Source organism: Sorex araneus, chromosome 7, assembly GCF_027595985.1.
Source record: "Sorex araneus isolate mSorAra2 chromosome 7, mSorAra2.pri, whole genome shotgun sequence".
Taxonomy (NCBI): Eukaryota; Metazoa; Chordata; class Mammalia; order Eulipotyphla; family Soricidae; genus Sorex; species Sorex araneus.
In genome coordinates, this window is record NC_073308.1 from 34,420,579 (window position 1) to 34,444,009 (window position 23,431).

Here is a 23,431-nt window from a genome sequence, read left to right on the forward strand (position 1 = left end):
CCTGGTGGTGCTCAGGGGGCCATGTGGTGCCCAGGATCAAACCCGGGTCGACAACTGCTCTAGCCCCTGTACTATCTCACAGGCTCCAGCCCTCTAATTCACTGGGGTCTCTCATCAGCAGCTTCTCCCTGCCCCGGACCCTGCTCTCAACCCTTTATCCGTCAGGACTTGTCCCCAGCCAGGCCAACAGGTCAGCTTCTGGGGACCCGCCTGGTGTCAGAGGGCTCAAGGCCAGCAGCTGACGTTTGCTTCCAGGACCCAGCAGGGGCGGCTTGACTCAGTGAAATGTAATGACGGGCTCAAGGGACGGCGCCTCTGGGGCTTGGGTGGACAGAACAGACACTGCGACCTGGAAAGTTCTGTGGCAGCGCTACTCCTGTCACACTCAGGTGCTTCAGGCAGGCGCTGGCCCAGAGGAACCCGCACTTCCCTCCCAGCTCACTCTAGTTCCCTCAGGGCCTCAGATCCGGCTCCGCCACCAAAAAAACGACTCATCCCACGTCCCCACAGCAAAAACAGCTTTGCTCTGGCTGATACCTGAGCTGTCTAGAGGCTGCTCTGTTGGCTGCTCGTGTCAAGCGCTGCTCCACTCCACTGGGATGTGGAAGGAAGTCGACAGTGCACACGTACCCAGCTCCGCATATGCACACCTCAGGTTCTGTACCTCACACACACTCTCACACTCCTCACATCTTACACCCCACACATACCTCACACACATACCTGTCACGCGTCACACACATATACCTCACACACTCACTTCTCACACACACCTCACACACAGATGCCTTACACATACCTCTCACACACACTTCTCTGCACACTGCATGCATCCACCTCACATTCTACATACTCCACACAGCTCTCACACACCTCACATACACTTAACACATACACCTTTCACACATCTCAATACATACATTACGCATACACCTCTCACACACACCTCCTATACACACCTCACACACATACCTCTCACACATTTGATATTCTACACCACACACACACCTCTCCTATGCCTCACATTCATTCTACACCTCTCACACATACCGCACACAGAGATACCTCTCACACACCTTTCTGCACACTGTACATGTCCACCTCACATCCTACTTACTTCACACACCTCACATTCTATGCTCACACACACCTCTCACCTCATACTTTACACCTCTCACACACACCTCACACACATACCTCTCACACACCTCATATTTATACCACACACTCACACACATCTCTCATATACCTCACATTCTACACCTCTCACACACACACCTCTCACACACATCTCATACACACTCACCTCACACACACGTCTCTCTGCACACCACACATCTACACCTCACATCCTACATACTCCACACATCTCACTGACACCTCACGCCCTACACACCTCACACCCCCCGTGTCACACTCACACCCACGTAGACCACACACATCACAGCCCATACAACTTCATATCTAAAACATGGGTTTTCCTCAGGAATACCACCAACCTCCGGCCCTAGGTCCGAGATGGGAGCAGGTGGGCTTGTGTCTATCACTGCCGGTTCTGTTCACGGTGGGGATCATGTTCCCAGGCCAGATTCCACAGTCATCAACAAGGAAGCCAAGATCCTGCCTCAGTGTCTTCATCACTGGGACCAAGGGCACCTTCTGCGCTCCGCCTTGCCCGGTTACCCCCGCCGCCCGGGGTTCCAGCACCATCCTCTGGCCCCCTACTGCCCCCCCCCACACACATAAGCCTCTTTCTCTCCATCTCACTTCTGGGTCCAGCTCCTGGGGCTGTTCCCCCCTGTTCAGCCTTTATCTCAGGGCTGCGTTTCAACCCCCCCAGTGTGCTAACCTCCTGACCCCCTGCTCCTGGGGGTGACCCTTATTCAAGGCTCCATCTTGCTGAGCAGGACTCGACAAGACGGAAGACAGGGAGTCAAAGGCTCCAACTCACCTCAGCTGGTGTCCCCTCTCCTGATCTTACAGACTCTTGGTGCCAGCAGCTCGCACCACTGTCCCCAGCCTGGCACCCCCTGGCCCCCTGAGCATCACCGTTGCAATCCCTGAGCCCAGAGTCAGGTGTAGCCACTGACCACCGTCAGGTGTGCCCCTCCCCCAAATAAATCAAAACAAAAATGACTCTTCAAGGGGGGCCAGAGCGATAGTACACTAGGTTGGGCATTTGTCTTGCAGGCGGCCAATCCCTGGCACCCGATATAGTCCACCAAGCCTGCCAAGAACGACCCCTGAGCACAGAGCCAAGGTAAGCTCTGAGCACCGCTGGGTGTGGGCCCAGTAGGAAACAAACAAACAAACAAACAAACAAACACTCTCAAAAGCGAGGCAAAGAAACTCTCCTTTGCATCTGGCCCTCATTTTCTTTTCTTTCTTTTTTTTTTTTGCTTTTTTCAGGTCACACCTGGCGATGCACAGGGGTTACTCCTGGCTCTGCACTCAGGAATTACCCCTGGCGGTGCTCAGGGGACCATATGGGATGCTGGGAATTGAACCCAGGTCGGCCATGTGCAAGGCAAACGCCCTACCCGCTGTGCTATCGCTCCAGCCCCTGGCCCTCATTTTCTGTGACACAGGACACCGCTGGTCTGCGCTCAGCTCGGCCCCCGGAGTGTGGGAGCCAGCATCCCCCACGCCCCGGAGGCCCTGCCTGCTTTCGGGCCAGCCCTGTGTCCCCCGCTGCTTGCAGAGTGCACGCCAGACTTAAATCTCACGAAGAGCCCCCAACTCTCAGAATCACACCTGTGAGGACCCAGGGAGCTGTGCCCTGACTGCTCCCCTGGTCTCGGTGTCCCCCAAGCTCTCAGGACGAGGCACTCCCGTGCAGTGGCACTACGGTGCTCTTACACCCTCAACCCCACGACTCTGCCCACCCCCACCGGCCTTTCTGCAGATCTCTGTCTCCAATGTCTTCTTGGTTCCCTCGCCTTCCCTGCCTCTAAGTCGCCTGGCTTGTCACCACGAGCACTGCTGGTTGGACTCGCCACACTAGCAACCCAATGTTTGGCTCCAATCCACCCTCTGCCCTGCTCAAAAAATTCCGTGGCTTCCCACCACCACAGACCAAAGTACAAGCCCTCCCAACCCCAGCGCCAGCCCCACCCCTGTTTCTCTTGCTTTTGCCAAATCCAAGCCCTGCTGGGCGTCACACCTCTACCCAGGCAGCCCTGCCTCTGGAGCCCTCCATCGGCCGCCATCACCTCCTTTCCCTTCAGATGTCACTATCTTCAGGAAGCCTTCCCTGCTTGCCCCACTCAGAGCCGACCTCTCCCTCTTGCTCCAGCTCTCTCCTAGATCACACCTTTCACCCGAGACCCCAGTCCACTCCACAGAGGTGACTCCTCCACCTCGGGAAGTCCAGGGCAGGAGTGGCCATGCGGTACATGCGGGGTGGGAGGGAGACCCCGCCAAGATGTGTGGGTGGAACAAGGAGCCCGGTGCCGGCTGCTCCTGCCTGATACTCACGTCGATTTCACTGAGGATGACGTCGATGATGCTGCCGATGACAATCAAGAAGTCGAACACATTCCAGGGGTCTCCGAAATAGCCCTGGCAGGGAGACCCCGAGCATCCGGTGTGAGCGTGGAGAGGCTGGAGCGCTGGCGGCCAGCAGAGGGCAGCAGTGCTCCCACTCAGCCTGAAACAACGTTGGGGTTGGGGAGCGGGGGGCAATGGAGGGAAGGCAAAGGGTGTTTGGGACCTGGTCAGCTGGACAGGGAAACAGCCTGAGCCTCTGGACTGCTTTGGGTAGGATGGTAGCAGGAAGTGCTGAATGGACGGATGGACAGACAGACTGGTCTGGCAGCTGAGGCTGATGGCCACTCACTCACCCGGGCCTTGAAAGCGATGAGCTTGAGGACCATCTCCAACGTGAAGATGATGGTGAAGGCCACGTTGAGAATGTCTGAGATGTAGTTCATCTCCTCGGACTGGTTGTAGTGCTGGCAGAGATGGGGAGGGGCTCACTCTTCCTCTCCTGGGGCCCTCCGCACTGCCTCCCTCCCCACCTTCCTTCCTTCTTCCTTCCTCCCTTCTCTCTTTCCCCTTCCTCCCTTCTTTCCTTCTCTTTCCCCTTCCTTCCTTCCTTCCTTCCTTCCTTCCTCCCTCCCTCCCTCCCTCCCTCCCTCCCTTCCTTCCTTCCTTCCTTCCTTCCTTCCTTCCTTCCTTCCTTCCTTCCTTCCTTCCTTCCCTCCTTCTCTCCTTCCTTCCTTCCTTCCTTCCTTCTCTCCTTCCTTCCTTCCTTCCTTCCTTCCTTCCTTCCTTCCTTCCTTCCTTCCTTCCTTCCTTCCTTCCTTGCTTCCTTCCTCTCTCCCTCCCTCCCTCCTCTCTCCTTCCTTCCCACTCTCCCTCCCTCTCTCTTTCTTTCTTCTTTTCTAGTGTTGTTTTTGGGCCACACCCATCTGTGCTCAGGGGTTACTCCTGGCTCTCAAGAATTACTCCCGGGTTGCTTGGGGGCCCATAGGGGGTGCCGGGGGATGAGCCACTCGCAGGGCAGGAGTCCTACCTACTGTTCTGTCGCTCTGACCCACCCACCGCCCTCACTGACTTCTCATCCGGGAAAACCTCTGAAAGGTCCCTAATTCCAAGAGCTGTTGAGTGGGTCTATCTGCTCAACCCAGAGTGCCAGGCGGCAGCTCGTGTGTGTCTGCTGTTGGGGCAGGGAGGGAGGGTGCCCGGGAACTGCTGGCAGCTCAGTCACAGGACTGAGTCGGGGCCGAGGGCTCCGGTCCGAGATTGGCCCGCGGTCCCGAGAGGTCTCCAAAGCCTCAGCCCCTGACCTCCCTCCTTGGCCACCTAAATCCTTCTTCTGAAAGTTGGAGAGACCTCAGCCTTCCCACCAGCTCTCCCGGGAGGGCAGGGGGCCTGGGCGCTCCCCTTTCCTCCAAGTATTGTCAGGACCACCCCCCTCCCTTGAGCCAAAGTTCCTGCCCAGTCTGGGCCTGTTGGTTTGGGGTCGGGGGACCCTGTCCACATCCTCCCCGTGGGTTGTATGTGGCCCCGGAGCCCATTTCTGTGCAGACAGAATTCAGGCGGACTCTAAGGTCTAATTCCAAGTACACCTGTGCCCTGTCACCCCGCTGAAGCCAAGAGGGAAAGAGAAGACGCTTCCTGTTTCCCGGGCGGGCCCTTCCACTGAGCCCAACCAGCCGGTGACAGCGACAGCCCCCCCACTCACACAGCCACACAAACACCCGCCCCCTCACACACCCCTCCCACATACAGTACCCCACCTACACACTCCGTCTCGCACCCAGCCACACTCACACAGCCACACACTCTGACTACACTCACACACTCACACCTGCTCACTCAGACAGATACACATGTGCTTACAACCCGCCCTCACACACATTCACACACCCACACACGCACACACACACGCACCCACCCATACTCCAGTCACACTCAGCGCCAGGCTCGGGGACAGGTGGGTGATGGGGAGGCCAGCCCTGTGCCCCGGCCTCACCTGCATGCCGAGGCAGATGGTGTTGAGCATGATGAGGACGAACATGAGGTACTCGAAGTAGGAGGAGGTGACGACGTACCACACCTGGTACTGGTAGGGGTTCTTGGGGATGTAGCACCGCAGCGGGCGGGCCTTCAGGGCGTACTGGACACACTGGCGCTGAGGCACAAACCGGGGCGGGACGAGGGTCAGGCGGCACCCGGGGTGAGGCGGTTCCCCCACGCCCACACTGGGTCCGGAGGGAACCCCGACTGCCCGGAGCAGGGTACGAGGCTCCTCCTGGGGCCCAGTCCAGGGGACGGCCCTGCCCGCCGGAGAGGTCCCGGCTGCCTGTGGGGTGGGCGTGCCCTGGCCGGGGACCTGGGGCGCCAGCGGCACCTGGTTCTTGTCCAGCTCGCAGTTCTTGTACTCGGTCTCGCCCTGCTCCTGGAAGGTGACGATGACGAAGCCCACGAAGATGTTCATCATGAAGAAGGCGATGAGGATGATGTAGATGATGAAGAACACCGCCATCTCCACCCGGTTGTTGTACACAGGGCCCACGTCCTCCGCGTTCGAGTCGATGGCCTTGTACAGCAGCCTGGGTGGGCCACGGAGATGGGGGCTGGGGCCGGGGAACCCAGGGAGGGGAGCTGGGGTGCACAGGGGAGGCCTTGCCCTGGGAGCCACCTGAGCCCCAGGGGCTCACCCACCCGCCTTGGGGGGCAGTGGGTTTGGGCAGCCCCGAGCCCCACTCACTGAGGCCACCCCTCAAAGGTGGACACGGTGAAGAGGGACATCATGGCCGAGAGCACGTTGTCAAAGTGGAAGTCACTGTGCACCCACTCCCGGCGCCGCAGCTCGATCTGAGTGGGGTCCCCGTCCTTGTACACGTAGTAGTAGCCCCTGGGGACGGGGGCGTCACAGTCACTGCCCCCGGCTGGCTGTGGGGGCCACCGCAGACCACCACCAGCCTGGCCTGATGAGAAGGCCCTGCTGTGCACTCTCCTCCCAGGAAGGGAGACCCCCTTCCATCTCCCTAGTCTGCCTGCCACCCCCTGCACCTGATGCCCCTTCTAGGGGGCTTCCTACGGGACACCCTCAGCCATCGGAGAAACACACCTGCACTCCTCTTCGGTCATCTTGGATAGGTCAGTGCAGCTGAAGAACATTCCCTGTGCCAGGTGGGGCAGGGGGTGGAGGGAGGGAGAAGGAGGGGAGGCAGGGGAGGGGGGGAGGAGGGGGAGGAGGAGGAGAGGAAGGATGGAACAGGTGGGAGGAGGGGAAGGAGGAGGGAGAGGAAGGAGTGGGACCAGGAGGGGAGGGGGGAGGAAGGAGGGGAAGGTGGAGGGCAGGGAGGGAGGATGGGGAGGAGGGGCGGGCAAGGGAAAGGAGAAGAAGGGAACAAGGAGAGGAGGGCAGGGAGGAGGGCAGGGAGGATCAGAGGAGGGACGGGAGGGAAGGTGAGGGAGGAGAGATGTTGTCATGGAGACATGAGTGACAAGCAGGGTAGAGCTGGGGGTGGGAGCTGGAGGGGGTGGGGAAGGAGGAGCCTGTCCTCTTGGGGGGGCGATGACCCTGGAGCAGCCTTTCTCCCTCAGTGCAAATGGGGCCGGCCCCTCCCTCCCTTCCCCAATGGGGTGGTGTCTTCGGGGTCAGAGTTGAATGGGGGCCCCACGGTGGGCTCTCTGAGCCCCAAGACTGATTCTAGCACTTGCTCAGAAGAGTTGAGGGTGGGGGCTGCCAGGGCCAGAGCCCCTGAGCTCTGCAAGAGGAAGATGCAGGGTGGGGGCAGCCCCCGTCAGACCAGGGACCGGCTGAGTTCACGGAGCGACGCCTTCTGGGAGCGGCGGGGGCTGAAGGCCCGGGAAGGATCCCAAGTCGGGAGCATCAGCCAGCGCCAGGGTGAGGGGTGAATCAACACGTGAGCCTCCCAGGAGCCCCCGGCCTGCAGGGGAGAATCTGGGGTGCGGGGGGCAGCCCTGGGCTGGCTCGAGTCAGGGAGACCCCACCGACTCCCAGTGTCCTTGCATGGTCTGAGGCTAAGCCAGCTCAGTCTCGCCCCCGACCTGCCTGCCTGTCCTTCCTGTGCCCCCTCCTGGGGCCCCGGGGAGACCCCCTCAGTGTGCTGCCCCCCGCCCCCACCGCACTCCCCAAGCCGCACGCAGGAGCAGCTGACGGTCGCTGGCCCCGGGAATGTGCCAGGATGCAGGTGAGTGAATGGAGCGGGGCTCAGGCTCCCTGAGACGCTCGGTCGCTCCAGGGTTTGACCCCCAGCCCTGCTCACAGCCCCACAAGCATCACCGGGGTGAGTCCCAGGCAGTCAGGAGTCAAGCCCTGAGTGCCCCAAGTCAAAACACCTTCGATGTCGGGGTCTTGGGGAAGACTGGCAACCCACCATGCCCTCGGAAGGCAGCTCAGGGGTGCAGACAAGAAAAATTCCAAGGGGAATTGAGGGGAAGGTACAGCACCCCCAGGCGGTTCCCGGAAGCAGATGGGTGTTGCCCCAGGAGTGGGTTATGCCAGCCGGGAACGATGCCAGCGAGGACAGGGGTGTAGGAGGCATGCTGAGGGGGCGGGCCAGGGCGGGGCATCAGCCCAGACAGGCCTGGGGGGGCGAGCGGGGAGTGAGAGCAGGGAGGGGTGGTCCGGCCTCCGTGCTGGGGGTGGGAAAGAACAGAGCTGGGCCGGGGGAACCTTCCAGACGGCCAGCGTCACATGGAGACTGCACTCGAGGGGCTCGGCGCCTACCGTTTGGGGGTCCCTCAGTTACCTTGAAGAGCTGGACGCCGATGCAGGCGAACATGAACTGCAGGAAGGTGGTGACCAGCACGATGTTCCCGATGGTGCTGATGGCCACGAACATGCACTGCACCACGTGCTGGGGGGAGGCAGGGCGGTCTGTACCCGAGGGACTCCGAGGGGGCAGGGGGTCTGTACCCGAGGGACCCCGCGGGGGCAGGGGGTCTGCACCCCGAGGGACCCCGAGGGACCCCGAGGGAGCAGGAGCCTGTACCCCAAGGGACCTCGGGGGCAGAGGGTCTGTACCCTGAGGGATCCCGTGGGGACAGGGCAGTCTGCACCCCGAGAGACCCCACGGGAGCAGGGGGTCTGCACCCCAAGGGACCCCTCGGGGGTAGGGGGTCTGCACCCTGAGGGACCCTGCGGGGGTAGGGGGTCTGCACCCCAAGGGACCCCACGGGGGCAGGGAGTCTATACCCTAAGGGACCCCGTGGGGGCAGGGGGTCTGCACCCCGAGGGACCCAGTGGGAACAGGGGTCTGCACCCCGAGGGACCCAGTGGGAACAGGGGGTCTGTACGCCGAGGGACCCCGCGGGACCAAGGGTATGCTGGAGGCTCTGCCAGTCCCCACTACTGTGGGACCCCATTGCAGAGGGCAGTGCTGCCGGCAGCTCTCACTGCTTCTCCTGGGGGGTCTGCCCGACCCTCTCGCTGCTTCCCCCAGGGAACCACCCGACCCTCTCGCTGTTTCTCCCGGGAGTCCACCAAACCCTCTATCTGCTCCCCAGGGGTCCTCCTGACCCTCTCACTGCTTCTCCCAGGGATTTGCCTCACCCTCAGCTGCTTCTCCCTGGTTTCCGCCCTGGGTGAGGGGTCCGCGCGTCCCCCAGGGTCCGCCTTATCCTCACCTTCAACCCTTTGGCTCGGTTGATGGCCCGGAGTGGCCGCAGCACCCGCAGCACCCTCAGAATCTTCACCGCTGAGATGTCGCTGGACCTGGGGGCGCAAAGTGGAGTTGAGGGCAGCTGGTGCAGCCCCCAGCCTGGCCCCAGGCTGTCACTGAACCCCAGAACACGCCCTGGCGAGCTCCCTAAGGTGCCCATCTGCCCTGGACTCAGCCCAGGGCAGCACCCACACTGCCCACTGAGCGGAAGGGGGTGTCTTTAGTCTAGTCCCCCGGATGTCTCTCTGTCCCGAGCACAGTCACTGGGGGCACCCCCAGGGCCCAAGGGCCTCGTGCCTGGTGCCCCCCACCCCGGCCCCACTCACTCCAGACCCATGGAGATGAGGGACACGGCGACCACCAGCAGGTCCAGGATGTTGAAGCAGTTGCGGCAGAAGGAGCCCTTGTGCAGGAAGGCCCCGAAGGTGGTCATCTGCAGAGAGAGGGGGCCCGGGGGGCTGGGCAGGGGGCACAGGCCTGACCCCGTGCAGGGGCTTCTCCAGACAGCCTCCTGCCCAGTCTGTATCAGCCAGAACTTCCTGAGGGCCCCATGTCCTGAGAGCTCCTCCCTCTACTCTGGGTCAACAGCTTTAGACACACAGAGGCCGCTGGGGGCAGCTGGTCGCCCTCTCCAAGGGTCTCTAGCTTCAATGCCAGGGGAACAACGGGGGGTGGGGGGCTGCTTCAAGACACAGATGTGGCCGGTGATAGGTGGGCACCCTCCCATCCGCTTCTATTTTTTTTAATTTGCTTTTCTTTTATAAAGTATCTAGCCCACATGGCAGAGCCTGGCAAGCTCCCTGTGGCGCATTCGATATGCCAAAAACTGTAACAACAAGTCTCACAATGGAGTCGTTACTGGTGCCTGCTCGAGCAAATCGATGAACAATGGGACAACAGTGCTACAGGGCTACAGTTCACAATATTTAGTTACATTTAACATTCAAACACCAACCCCACCACCATGACACCTTCCCACCACCATATTTTGGATGTTTCCATCCTGAACCCCAGCCCCTGCCCCAAAGCAGAACCGAAATAATTTATTTTGTATTGTTTGTCATGAAAAACCACTGAAAATGCTCCCAAAAAGTTTCCTTAGAGGAGAGTGTGAAGATTATTGTATTTCACGCAGGGCCATTAAGCCCTTCTGTAAGAGATCACTAACATGTTATTAAAGGTTGAGGCTTGTGTGCTTATATATAGCTATATCTGTAAAAAACATATTTCCCTCTAAGATTGGTTGCCTCCTACTTTAAACCCCATCAAACATGGTGCGGTCCCCTTGGAGTATGGGTGGTGTGACATATGTGTTGTCATGCGGTCCAGGATCCCACCCGCTTCTGAGCTGAAAGCCCCCCTGGGCCCTGGGCCCTGCAGACCAGGGTCTGCTCCCTCTTCCCGCCTTCCCCCAGCCCTAGCCGGGCCCCAGCAGTGCGTGTGGCTCCTCAGGTCCGGGCCCAGCCTGAGGCACCCCCTCTCCCTGCCCACCAAGGCTGTCCCGCTCCTCACACACCTTGAGCACAATCTCCACAGTGAAAACGGAGGTGAACGCGATGTCAAAGTACCCAAGGATCTGGGACAGGGAGAGGAGAGAGAAGCCAGTGAGGGAATGGACAGAGACATCACCTCCACCCATCACCTCCACCCGCTGCCACCTCCACTGTCGCCTCATCAGTGCCACCAGCACCATCATCGTTCCTGCCATCACCATCACCATCCCAACCTCACCAGCACCCTCATCACTGTCATTGTTAACAGTTGTTATTATTTGTCACTAACTGTCATTAACAGCATAATTAATAATGGCAGTTATTAACAATGTTAATTTATTGTCCTAATTGTCATTGTCATTTTAATCATCATCATCACCACCAGCACTGCCTTAGGATGACTGCCACAGACGTCACCACCCCCCCCATTATCACGTTATCACCGTCACTCCCACCACCACTCACTCTCACCACCATCAACACCACCACAATAACCACCACCACCACCACCGCCACCACCACCACAAGAACCACCACCACCACCATCAACACCACCACAATAACTACCACCACCACCACCACCACCACCACAATAATCACCACCACCACCAACACCACCACAATAACCACCACCACCACCACCACCACAATAATCACCACCACCACCATCAACAACACCACAATAACCACCACCACCACCATCAACACCACAATAACCACCACCACCATCATCAACAACACCACAAGAAACACCACCACCTTCACCACTACCATAATATCTACCACCATCGACACCACCACAATAATCACCGCTAGCAACACCACCACAATAATCACCAATACCACCATCAACACCACAATAACCACCACCATCAACACAACCACAATATCCACCACTACTTTCACCACTACCATAATATCTACCATATCAACACCACCACAATAACCATACCATCAACACCACCGCAATAATCACCGCCGTCAACACCATCGCAATAACCACCACCACTCCCACTTCCTCATCAGTACCGTCACCACTGTCCTCATTGTCACCACCACCATGGCCATCACGGCCTCCTCACACCACCATGTCCTCGACAGCACCCCCAGCCTCGCTCTCTGACCCCCGTCACTCTCATCAGCACCATCAGAGGATTATCTCTGCCTTTGGTCATCCCCGTCCGTATCACCAGGAATGGTGCAGCTTCGCTGTGGCCACCCTGTAGGAGTCTTCACGCTCTGAGGACTTAAAGAGCCACACAGAGGATGCAGCTGACCCCGGGCCCAGAGTAACGGAGCAGGTGGCCGAGGTCCAAGCAGTGTAGAGGGCGGGACCTGCTGTCACCTGATTTCGCATGGAATCAGCCCGGATGGGGTCCTCGGCCGCCAGGGCGGCACTGCTGAGCAGGATGAAGAGCAGGATAAAGTTGGTGAACCAGGTGGCATTGATGATGCGGTGGCACAGGACGCGGATCCTGGGGGGCGGAGGGGGCAGGGGAGCTGCAGGAGATTTGCCTCGCGGGCTCTGTCCCCTCCTCCCGGCCAGAGCTGAGTAGATACCAGGGCGCTGCTCTCCCGCTCACACCCCATCTCCACCCAGACTCCCCCAGTGAGTGGGCTGAGCTGGCCCCCGGCAGGAGCAGAGAGAGGACCGGCCTGCAGCTTCGAGTCTGCGAGTGTTTTGGTGTCTTGGGGCCCCACCCAGCTGTGCTCAGGGCTTACTCCCGGGGGTGCTCAGGGATGTATGTATGGTGCTGGGGAGCAAACCGGCGGTCAGTCGCATTCAAGGCAAGAGCCTTCCTCCCTGTGCTGTCTCTCCGGGCCCAAGTTGGTGCGTATTTTATTTGTTTTTTTATTGGCTGGAGGTTTGGGCCACACCAGATGGTGCTCAGGGCTTACTCCCGGCTCTACGTTCAGGGATAACTCCCGGCAGGACTCATGGGACCATATGGGGAACCCGAGTCAGCTGTGTGCATGGCAAACCCCTTACCTGCCGTATTATTATTGCTCTGGCTCTGTGTTTTTTTTTTCTTTTTCTTTTTGGGTCACACCTGGCAATGCGCAAGGGTTACTCCTGGATCTGTACTCAGGAATTACTCCTGGCAGTGCTCGGGGGACCATATGGGATGCTGGGAATCGAACCCGGGTCGGCCGTGCGCAAGGCAAACGCCCTACCCGCTGTGCTATCGTTCCAGCCCCATGGTGTGTTTTTCAAAGGTGTAAAAATTGCAAAGCCAGGAAGAGGAGCAGCTTCCCTCAGTCCTCGTGCCCGTCTAAAATCAGGCTGGGAAAGGAACCAGCACCGCCCACTCATCAGCCCTCCAGGCTGGGGGAGACGGCTATGTTCCTTGCTTGGGAATAGGAGCTTTTTATTTTTATTTTTAATTTTTTTTAAATTTTTGGGTCACACCCGGAGATGCACAGGGGTTATTCCTGGCTCTGCACTCAGAAATTTCTCCTGGCGGTGCTGGGGGACCATATGGGATGCTGGGATTTGAACTCGGGTCGGCCACGTGCAAGGCAAATACCCTACCCACTGTGCTATTGCTCCAGCCCCAATAGGAGCTTTTAGACAGGACGTTCGGTCCTCAGTCTCATCTGCAGGCCAGAGAGGCAGGCCAGGCGCCCATCACTGCCCGCTGCAGCCAGGGCCCCCTTACTTGTTGGTGGGGCTGAAGATGAAGAAGGAGCTGGCTTCCGGGATGGGCACAGCTTTTTCTTTCAGCTGCAGCTCGGCCAAGGGCCGGGGCCGTGGGCTCACGGGGATCTCGGGCTCATCTTCCTCATCATCCCCTGGGCGGAGGAAGAGAGAAATCGGGGTGTTTCCCTACACCTTGAATTCTGGGCTCTGAACCCACCCAGGGCCCTCCAGCAGCGAGCAAAGGGGTGCTGGGTCCCGCAGGACCCAAGAAGACCAGCGGGGTCCAGCCCCTACAGCTCCCTTCCTCCAGTCGGGGGGCACTGAGAGGCCCCAAACCTGCCAGGGGCAAAGCCAGGGAGCCTCACAATCTTCCCTCCTGCTGGGGGCAGGACCCCCGTCTCAAAAGCTGGGGTGGACTGGCTCCCTGCTTTGCATGAGACCCGTGTTCCCGTGCTGGCTGTGTCCCAGACTCCCTGGGGCATCCCAGTGTCCCCCTCCCCTCCCCCACCCGGCCCCTGAGCTTCATTTTCCCAAGTGGTGAGATGGACGGGGTGAGGGGAGTCGGGGTGCAGGAGACTCTCCTCTCCTCATCAGTGTTCTGGAGAGGAGATGAAGACCGAAGTCACCGACTTTCAGGAGGGGGAGCAGCTATGGGTGGGAGGGCGGCAGGTGAGGGACAGGGTCCCCCAGGTCCTTGGCTGGATCGCGTGGCCTCACTAGGACGCTGACTGCTGGCTGGAGTCTTCAGCTCTTGGGGATCCAGAAATCAGACTGGGGGGCATCCTATGCATAGCAGCCCGGACCTAATCCCTTGCTTCCTTCCCTCCTGCCTACCCACCTCCCCCAGCAGAGCCCACGCCCCTTCCTGCCTTCCCCACTGCCCTGGACCCTGCAGGCACGCTGCGGGATTAGCCACAGGGTGAATGCTGAGAGTCAGCGTCCAGCGTGTGTCACTCGAGGACACACGCCGAGGACGGTGCAGGGCGGTTCCCTCGCTGTGCGCATGTCCGGGGGGTGTGATCACACAGCCCGGTGCCAGGACGACTGTGCTGGGGTGTCTCAGGGGCCTCGGAGCAGACCCCGTCTCTCAGGCTCCCAGACCAGGTTCAGTGGCTGGTGGCTGTGTTTGCTTTCGCTTTATGCCTTGATTCTTATTTCTTCTGCGTACGCCCCGCTTAATTTTATCACCCATTTTGAATGGTGGTGGTCGGCCGTTTCAAGTTATTTGGGAGGGCCGGAGGGATAAGACAGCAGGTCGGGCGTTTGCCTTACGTGCGGTTCTATCCCCGGCATCCCACAGGGTCCCCACAGCCCTCTAGGAGTGATTCCTGAGCTTAGAGCCACGAGTAAGCCCTGAGCACTGCCAGGTGGGGCTCCCAAAGGAAACAAAAATATCAAACGATTTTGGAAAGTCCGCGTTCACGCCCTTGGAAGTGGACACTCCAGTGTCCCTCCTACGTTCCCCCCACCGGACCCCAGGCCCCTCACCTGGGAAGTCTGCCGAGGGGTACGGGTCCTTCACCTCATTGACATTCGACTCAAACTCATCAATTTTCAGCTGCAGGGAGAGGGCACAGTGACGGCCAGAACAGATCCCCGGTGCCGGGGGGCCAGTGCGGGCCCAGTCCACCTGCTGCACCCCCAGACAGGACGGGGCCTTCTAGAACCAGTCTCTATCTGCAAACAGTGAGAAACTCGGACCCCCAAAGTGGGGGTCACCTCACCCCACAGGACCCCAGTCTGTCTACACCGTGCCTGGCAAGGAAGCCCAGCACCCCAACTCTGCTTTGGCATGCTTAGCCCCTCCCCCTCCCCCCAGCTCCTCTCCAGCCCCCTCAGCCCCTCCCCCAGCCCCTCCCTGCCCTCTGTCCCCTCTCCCCTGGCTCCAGCATCTCTCCCTGGTGGGGAGCTGCCCCGAGTCCCTCCACAGAGCTGGGGGTTCCAAATAGAAGGGAGACGGGGGCCCAGTGGAGAGCTGAGGGTCTGGTCCTGCCCTGGGCGGGGGAAGGAGAGCCAGGGAGTATCCTCAGGGCAGGGGTGAAGCAGGTGACCTTGGCGGTGGTGGGGATTCCCTCGCCCTTGGGTTTCTGTTCCAGCTTCTTGGCCACCGTCGACTTCTCCTCCTCCGACTTCTCTGGGAGGCCCCTGAGTTGTAAAACCAAGAAATCCCCAAGTGGAGGCCAGAGAGTCCTGGGGGATCTCCCGGGGGTCACCAGGCCCAGGCTCTGGGGAGGGAGGGGCGGAAGAGGGGGAGCTGCCCTGGCTAGGAGCTCCAGCCCACCCAGGGCCTGGCAGCTGCCCCCCTCCCGTCCTTTCCACGTGTGCCCGCCAGGAACGGGCATCAGAGGCACACGGTGCTGTCTAGAACCCCTCGGGGTGCTCAGAGCCCCCCGGAACTCCCGAGACCTGCAGGGTCTTTACCCCACGTGGCACTGTGGACCCAGAATCAGCTTTTCTATAGCACCCTCGGGGCAGCCCTCCCAGCTAGCGTGTGGGGAGCCCTGTCCAGGGTCCCTCCAAGCTTCTGCTTCCAGGGGGCTGCAGAGACAAGGACAAACCCCCAGGTGTGAGAGGGGAATAAGGCCACTTCCGGGGGGGCCGCAGGAGGCTCCCCAGAGGACGTGCTCGGCCAGCAGCGGGCATGTGAGGTGCCCGGGGCTCCTGGACGCGCTGCCCTGCCCAGCCACTGCGCTGGCTCTCAGGTCCTTGCTGAGGCCTGTCCCGGGATGAGCGGCCGCAGCTGGGGGTGTGGCCTCCCCCCATGCAGAGCTGGGCCCCCCTCCCACTAGGACGCGGCGTCCCATGGCCTCCATCCCAGCAGCACTCACTTGGGCATCTTCTTGCGCCTCCGCTCCTCGGCCTTGGCCTTCTGGGCTGACGTCAGGCTCTCGGCCTCCGCCAGGTTGTCCACAGCGATGGCCAGGAAGACGTTCAGCAGGATATCTGCCGGGCAGCTGAGGGGCCTGGGTGCCGCAGGAGGGACCCTCGTGTGCGTCCGCCCTGCCCTCCCCTAGGTCCCTGGGTCCTCTCTGGCCGCCCCCCGGAAGGGCAGGGGCCCAGGGACAGAGACTGGAGAACTCAGGGGTCCTGACCGAGGGGAGCCGTGATGTGGGGGGGCCCTTGCTGAGTGGGGAGTCAGGGAGGAGCTGCAGAGCGTCCTCTCCTCCATCATGGAGCCCTGCAGCCTCAGCCCTGTGCTCCCCTCCCCTCTCCTGCCCCCCTCAGCTCCCCCGTCTTCTCGGAATCCGCCCTCCTCGTCATCCACCCCTGCCCGAGGGGTCCTGATCCTTCCTAGATGAAGGGACTCTTGTTGTGCTTGAGTCCCGCCGCCCCTCTGCACCCGCAGGACCCTGGAAGGGGCCTGCACTCGGGCCCCTGGGCCCCTCCGACCCCCGCCACCCCGTGACAGCCCGATGCTGCCCTGCCGCTGGGCGGATACAGTTGCCGCAGATGAAGAGGATGACGAAGTAGATGCACACCAGCACGCCTGGGTAGGCCGGCCCGCCGTAGGCCAGGATCCCGTTGTACATGATGGAGGTCCAGTCCTCCCCCGTCAGGACCTGGCGGGCAGCAGGGGGCAGGAGTCACCGTATGAACAGCTCCTTAGAGCTCGCGCTTGGACACACCAGAACGTCTTTCCTCCCATCAACCCAGCCAGGCCCCTCTCTCCTTGTCCTCTTCCAGCAAAGAAAGCTCCAGGCCCAGAGGGGTGTGTGTGGGGGGGGAAGGAGAGAGGGAGAGAGAGACAGAGGCAGAGAGACAGAGAGACAGAGAGATTGCATGTGTCCATATATGTATGCATGTGTGTCTCTGTGTATATGTATGTATATCTATGTGTGTATATGTGTGTCTATGTATGTATGTGTGTGCATCTGTGTGCATGTATATATATATTTCTGTGTATATATGTGTATCTATGTGTGTATATGTGTGTCTCTGTATGTATGTATGTGTGCACATCTGTGTGCATGTGTATATGTGTGTATGTATATCTCTGTGTATATGTATGTGTATCTATGTGTGTAAATATATGTGTCTCTATGTATGTCTGAGTGTCTGTATGTGTGTGCATCTGTGTGCATGTGTATTATATATGTGTGTATGTGTGTCTCTGTATGTATGTGTGTGTATGTGTGTCTGTGTGTGCATGCCTGTGTATGTATGTGTGTTTGTGTCTGTGTGAGTGCATGTGTGTATACGTGTGTGTGTTTGTGTGTATGCATGTGTGTGCCTGTGTGTACATGTGTGTGTTTATGCCTGTGTGTACATGTGTGTGCTTGTGTCTGTGTGCATGCATGTATATGTGTGTGTTTGTGTCTGTGTGTGCATATGTGTGTGCATGTGTATACATGTGTGTGTGAGTGTGTGTACGTAAGCGTGGACACCGCTTCCCCGGACTCTGTCTTACTCAGGCTTAGCTGCACGCACCCACCAGGCCTGCAGAGCCAGCGGGAAGTGCCATGAGCTGTGAGGCCCAGCCAGGCAGTGGGTGAGGGGAGGGGGAGGGGGAGAGCCCATGGTGGCCACCCCGCTAGTGGCCTTGCTTGTGAGTCAGAGCGAAGGTTTCTGCGCTGTGTCAGGGCTGCTCCCCTGGGCTGTGGCCGAGGCCTGTCGTGGCAGTCACTCCCATGAGCGGTGCTGTGTGAGCTGCTGGTCTTTACTGGGGGTGGGGGGGAGCACTCCCTGAGGGACTTGGAGCTCCGAGGGTACCACGAGGGCGGGGAAACACACCGCTGACCTCCCAGCCCACATCAACGCCACGGGGGACCTGGGCCACGAGACAAGCTTCAGAAGGTGTGGCCACAGGGGAGCAACCAGGGAGAGAAGCCCAGGCGGTAAGGGGGACCTGACACCGGAGAGAGCAAACCAGAGGCGGCTTCCTGGAGGAGGCGTGCCCCCGGTCTTGGAGTGGGCCCCCTGCGCGGCCCACCTGGAAGACGCTGATAAAGGCCTGCGGGAAGTTGTCGAAGTTGCTGCGCCGCTCCTCCACGTCCTCGAAGTCATACCTGCCCCCGAAGAGCTGCATGCCCAGCAGGGCGAAGATGACGATGAAGAGGAAGAGCAGGAGGAGCAGCGAGGCGATGGAGCGGACCGAGTTCAGCAGCGAGGCCACCAGGTTGCTCAGGGACGTCCAGTACCTGCGGGCAGGGCCCAGCACACAGCGGGAGGGACGGGCCGCTGCTGGCCGGGCCCGGTGGACACAGGGGCGGAACGGGCTGCCCGGGCCGGGCTGCACGTCTGCCCTTTCCTGCTCCGAGCTCTGTGGGGATTCCGGGCGGGGGGTGGGCAGTCTGTCTGCTGAGCTCAGGAATCGCTCCGGGCAGTGCTCGGGGACTACAGGGGCTGCCGGGGACGCAGAGCGAGCCCCCTCCCTGCCCCAGGAACAGGCCTGTGCTTTCGCCTCGGGGCTCACCACGAGACTGCAAACTCCCAGAGAGAGAGAGTTTGGGCACCCAGGTTGGTGGCGAGGGCACAAAGGGGCCTGCAGAGGAGCCTGGGACTCAAACCAGCAGATCAGAGGAGGCTTCCTGGAGGAGGTGGCCCATCCCATGGTGTGCAGAGCAGAGAGCTCAGCTTTGGCCAGAGCTCAGTAAAGCCTCAGAAACAGTGACACCCCTCTTTCAGTTTCCCCCATATTCATTCCCTTCCCCTGCTCAGCCTCATCTTCCTTCCTTCTTACTTCTCCAGCCTTTCTTTTCTCTCTCTCTGCCTTTCCCTCCCTCCCTCCCTTCCTCCCTCCTTCTTCCCCCCTTAGCCCCCCCTCCTCACCCCTGCACCTCTGCCCTAACTTGAGTCATGCTAAGAGTGGTTAAAAATAGAGGCATGAGGTCAGGAGACGGGCTGGGGGTGTCATTTCCTTTCTAGACACTGAACTGCCACCAGCAGGGAGGGACGACTCGGGTTCCCGGCTGCCCATGAGCCGGCATGGACAGCTGCACCCCCCCCTGGGCTGCCCACCAGGCTCCCGGGAGCCAAGGCCCAGCCCGCTCACTTGGTGATCTTGAAGAGCCTGAGGAGGCGGATGCAGCGCAGCACGGAGATGCCCAGGGGACCCATGGCGCCCGACTCCACCAGCAGGACCTCCAGGATACCGCTGCACACCACGAAGCAGTCGAAGCGGTTGAAGATGGACATGAAGTACTGGCGCAGGCCCAGCCCGTACATCTTCATCAGCATCTCGATGGTGAAGAGCGCCAGCAGCACGTTGTTGGCGACGTCTGGGGTGGGGAGGGTGGGGGCATGGGCGGCGTCAGCCACGCTCACGCTCCTCTGCTGACACCCCCCGACCATGACCCTCTTGCCATATTTTTTTTCCGGTGATGCTCAGGGGTTACTCCTGGCTCTGCACTCAGGAATTACTCCTGGCGGTGCTCAGAGGACCATATGGGATGCTTGGAATCGAACCCGGGTCGGCCGCGTGCAAGGCAAACGCCCTCCCTGCTGTGCTATGGCTCCAGCCCCTCGCCATATTTCTAAGACATAGTGCTTTGCAGAAGCCCGACATCTAAAGGGTGGCGCATCTGGGGACATCAGGACGCCGGTGTTCCTGAGGAAACAGCTGGCAGCGCCAACTCTGCTCCTCAGTGTCACACAGACTCGCTGAAGTTTGCCACTTCCAGGGTCTTTCTCCCTCCCTCTCTCCTGCCACAAGAGGGGATTCTCCAGCAACTTAAGGACAGTCTCAGGGGCCAGAGAGATGGTTCGAAGGGCTGGAGACTGGGGTTTGCATGTAGGAGGCCCAGGATAACCCCCTGGCACTGCACGGTCCTCTGACCGCTGCTGGCAGTGACGCCTGAGCAGCAAGCCGTGAAACAGCCCCTGAACCGGCCAGGGGAGGCACTTCCCAGCCCCCAAGAAACCTGTCCACCTAACCTTCGGCCCCAGCCCGTACTCCCTGTCAATGACCCCTTTTCCTCCCGTGTATGTGCCATCTTCCTTTCCAAAGGACTCTCAATCGAAACCTCGCCATGTTTCAGATTCCCGTCTCCATCCCCCTCGAAGCTCCTCCCCATCAAAGTGAAAGGTCTCCAGTTTTCTATTTGACTTCTTCTCTTCTTCACTACGTTTATTTGCCCTTCCCCTCTCATACCTATCTGGACCGCCCTTGTCTCTCATTGAGCCCCCCCAAGATCACAGCTTTATTCTCACTACCCATGACACCCATATTCCACGTTTCAACTCAGACCACCCCACTGCATTCCAGACTCACTCTTCCATCTGCCCCTAGCCGTCTTCACTGGGGTCCCTCAAAATCTTCCTCAATATCATTAGGCCCTGAATCAAGCTGATGGCACTGCTGATGTCCCCAACAAAATAAACAGCCACCCCTCATCAATGATTATGTTCCCCCCACCTCAATAAAAAATGTGACACAATCACCCCTGTACACTTATAATCCAGGAACCTCAAATTCATCTCTCACTTCTCTTGCTGGGCTCTGTTTGTATCTTGCCCATAATTCAGTTGTTAGCCATGGGTGGCATTGCCAAGGGCAGCTGCCAGGGGATCGTTTGGACTGAATGGATGGGTGGATAGGTGTGAGAAGAGATGAGTAGATGGTGGAATAAATAGATAGGTAGTTGGATGGAGGGAGGAAAGAATGGTGGGTGAATGGATGGATGAAGGAAAAACTGGATGGGGAGATGGACAAATGGATGTGTGGAGGGATGCAGGGATGGATGGATGCATGGATGGATGAATGCAGGGATGGATGGATGCACGGATGAATGGATGCAGGGATGGATGGATGCAGGGATGGATGGATGCAGGGATGGATGGATGCAGGATGGATGGATGCAGGGATGGATGGATACATGGGTAGATGGAGGGGGAGTGAGGGGATGGGTGGAGGGATTGATGGAAGCAGCTGACCTCTCTCTGGTAACTTTGCTTTCGATCTTCTTTCCATAGAAAAAGAAAATTCAACCCACACCGACACAAAGCACAGATGGGTTTTGATTTTTCATTTGAGAGTTTTCCTGTTTTTCCAGAGCCTCCAGGAATAAACTCCCAAGCTGTCTCTCTGGCCCAACGGGAAGTGAGATGTTTTCTCCTTTCCCGGGGTGGGGGGCAGCTCTCCCAGGACTCCAGATTTCGGCAGGTGATCAGATCCAGGTTCTGCCTCAGGCAACCCCCTGGGGCCCCACACCTGCCCCGCCTGGGCAAAAGGCCCAGCCTCACCATTTACAATTTGGCCTAGAATGTTCTGGAAGTCCTTGAGTCCGGAGCTCTTCGAGCACCCATTCTCTGTACCCTGAGGGACTTTTCTGAGCTTTCCTAGAAGCTGCTGCTGAAACTTTATTTGGGAAGTTGCAATTTAAATTAGGCTGCATGAAGTTCTGAATTCCTGGCAATTTCTATGCCCGTCTCTTGACATTTGCCCTCGCACCTGGGGATTCCCCACTGTCTCGAGGTCACTGCCCGTGATCATGCCAGGAACAGCGCAGTGGGTGGGTCACCTTGTCTGTGGGTGGGGAGGGACCATTTCCTATTCTAGAAGGTTTTAGACATTGTTATCAACTTCCAGCGACTTATAATTTCTAGAAAACCACGTGGATTCCACTTGAGCCCTCCCCCACCCCCAGAGGGGTCACAACCACGTCCTCCTCACAGCCTCTCCCAGCTCCCACTCACCTTGCAAATGGGTCAGCCAGAGGGGCTGGTTGTGGTGCTCAGAGGCGATCGAGAGGGTGTTGAGGGCCACCACCAGGATGACCAGCCAGTAGAAGACCCTGGACTTGACCACGTCGTGGCACTTCCAGCGGAAGATGCGGTTCCAGTGTCTCCAGTGGCGGCTGGAGAAGGGGCAGAGAGTGACTTAACTGCCCGGCCCCTCGGGGTGACCTGCCTGTGGACCTGGCTGGACTCAGTCACCGTCCCGCCTCAAGAGACACTGGTGACGGAACTGGGACAGGGACCCTGGTGATGGAGTGGGACAGGGACACTGTTGACAGGAGCTGGGACAGGGACAGTGGTGACGAAGCTGGGAGCCAGGCTGAGGAGCAGCCTCACCTCTCACCTCTCACCTTCTGAGGGACAATCCCAACGGACCAGCCTCAGAGGGCAGGGGGCTGCCCACAGCAGGCCGTGCTGGGAGATGTTTCAAAACATTTAAAACAGGGGTGCCACATGTCTTAAATTTGGACCCAAGCCCATGAAGATGCTTAATTTCACCAAAAACAAAAGCATTTTGGGGGTTTAGTTTTGATTTGGGGTCACAACGGTGAAGCTCAGAGATTATTTCTGGGTGGGACTCAGGGAGCATGTGGGGTGCCAGGAATTGAACCTGGGGAGGCTGCGTGCACGGCAACCTCCCTACCCGCTGCACTCTCTCCAGTCCCTGCAAGCAATTCTTCAACAAGTGACTAACCCCTGACTCGCGGGGAGGGTGGAGGGACAGGGACACTCTGCATGACCCTTTCGGGGAGAAATTTTGCAGGACTTAGCAAAGGTTTGAAATCTGCAGAGGGTCAGGGACGTGGCACAGAAGGAGAGCCCACGTCTCGGCAGTGCACGGCCCTGGGTTTGATCCCTGCGCTAATTTCCCTCCACCCCAAGCACCACCTGGTGTCACCTTGGTGCATGGTGCTGGGGGGTGCCCCAATACCGTAGCAACAATGGCTGCATGAATGAATGAATGCCTCTGACCCAGGAAGTCCATGCTAGAAACGGGCCTGGCAGGAATGGTCATGTTATACACCATGGTTCCCTCTTTCCAAAAATGCCCCCACACTCAACAAGGTGTGAAGCCACGAGGTGGCACAGAGCTTAAGAGCACGTGACTAAGTGGAAGGAGCTAATCCGAGAGGCCACGGTCTGTGTGACTCCGACTATATGGGCCTTGGGAAAAGCCAAACTACAGAGCGGCTGGGAGAGGCATGGGAGAGGCATGGGAGAGGCATGGGAGAGGCATGGGAGAGGCATGGTTCTCGGGAGGGGTGGATATGGGGCCAAGGCGGGTCCTAGGGCTGTGAATTTGCTCTGTATGTTTTGGACTCACACCTGGCAGTGCTCAGGGTTGACTCCGGGCTCTGGGCTCAGGGATCACTCCTGACGGGGTTTGAGGGACCGTGTGGGGTCCTGGGGACGCCCCTCCCTGATCTCCTATCTCTCCAGGCCTGAATTTGCTGTCTGAGCTGATGATGGGGGGTCCC

The 23,431-nt window shown here is 59.2% G+C and overlaps 1 protein-coding gene across 1 annotated transcript in view; it reads right to left on the reverse strand.

Moving 5' to 3' along the window:
- The window catches only part of CACNA1S (calcium voltage-gated channel subunit alpha1 S), a 57,441-nt gene that overhangs the window by 13,419 nt on the left and 20,591 nt on the right, over window positions 1-23,431 (reverse strand). The window contains exons 10-28 of the mRNA XM_055144214.1: window positions 21,912-22,072; window positions 19,270-19,495; window positions 18,208-18,415; window positions 16,717-16,837; window positions 16,106-16,220; window positions 15,329-15,422; window positions 14,766-14,835; window positions 13,297-13,429; window positions 11,982-12,111; window positions 10,660-10,719; window positions 9,470-9,576; window positions 9,109-9,196; window positions 8,232-8,339; window positions 6,581-6,633; window positions 6,218-6,364; window positions 5,858-6,059; window positions 5,480-5,638; window positions 3,843-3,953; window positions 3,478-3,561 (exon numbers count right to left, since the gene is read on the reverse strand). Of these exons, the coding sequence (XP_055000189.1) occupies window positions 3,478-3,561; window positions 3,843-3,953; window positions 5,480-5,638; window positions 5,858-6,059; window positions 6,218-6,364; window positions 6,581-6,633; window positions 8,232-8,339; window positions 9,109-9,196; window positions 9,470-9,576; window positions 10,660-10,719; window positions 11,982-12,111; window positions 13,297-13,429; window positions 14,766-14,835; window positions 15,329-15,422; window positions 16,106-16,220; window positions 16,717-16,837; window positions 18,208-18,415; window positions 19,270-19,495; window positions 21,912-22,072 (2,377 nt within the window). The remainder of the gene's footprint in view (window positions 1-3,477; window positions 3,562-3,842; window positions 3,954-5,479; window positions 5,639-5,857; window positions 6,060-6,217; window positions 6,365-6,580; window positions 6,634-8,231; window positions 8,340-9,108; window positions 9,197-9,469; window positions 9,577-10,659; window positions 10,720-11,981; window positions 12,112-13,296; window positions 13,430-14,765; window positions 14,836-15,328; window positions 15,423-16,105; window positions 16,221-16,716; window positions 16,838-18,207; window positions 18,416-19,269; window positions 19,496-21,911; window positions 22,073-23,431) is intronic.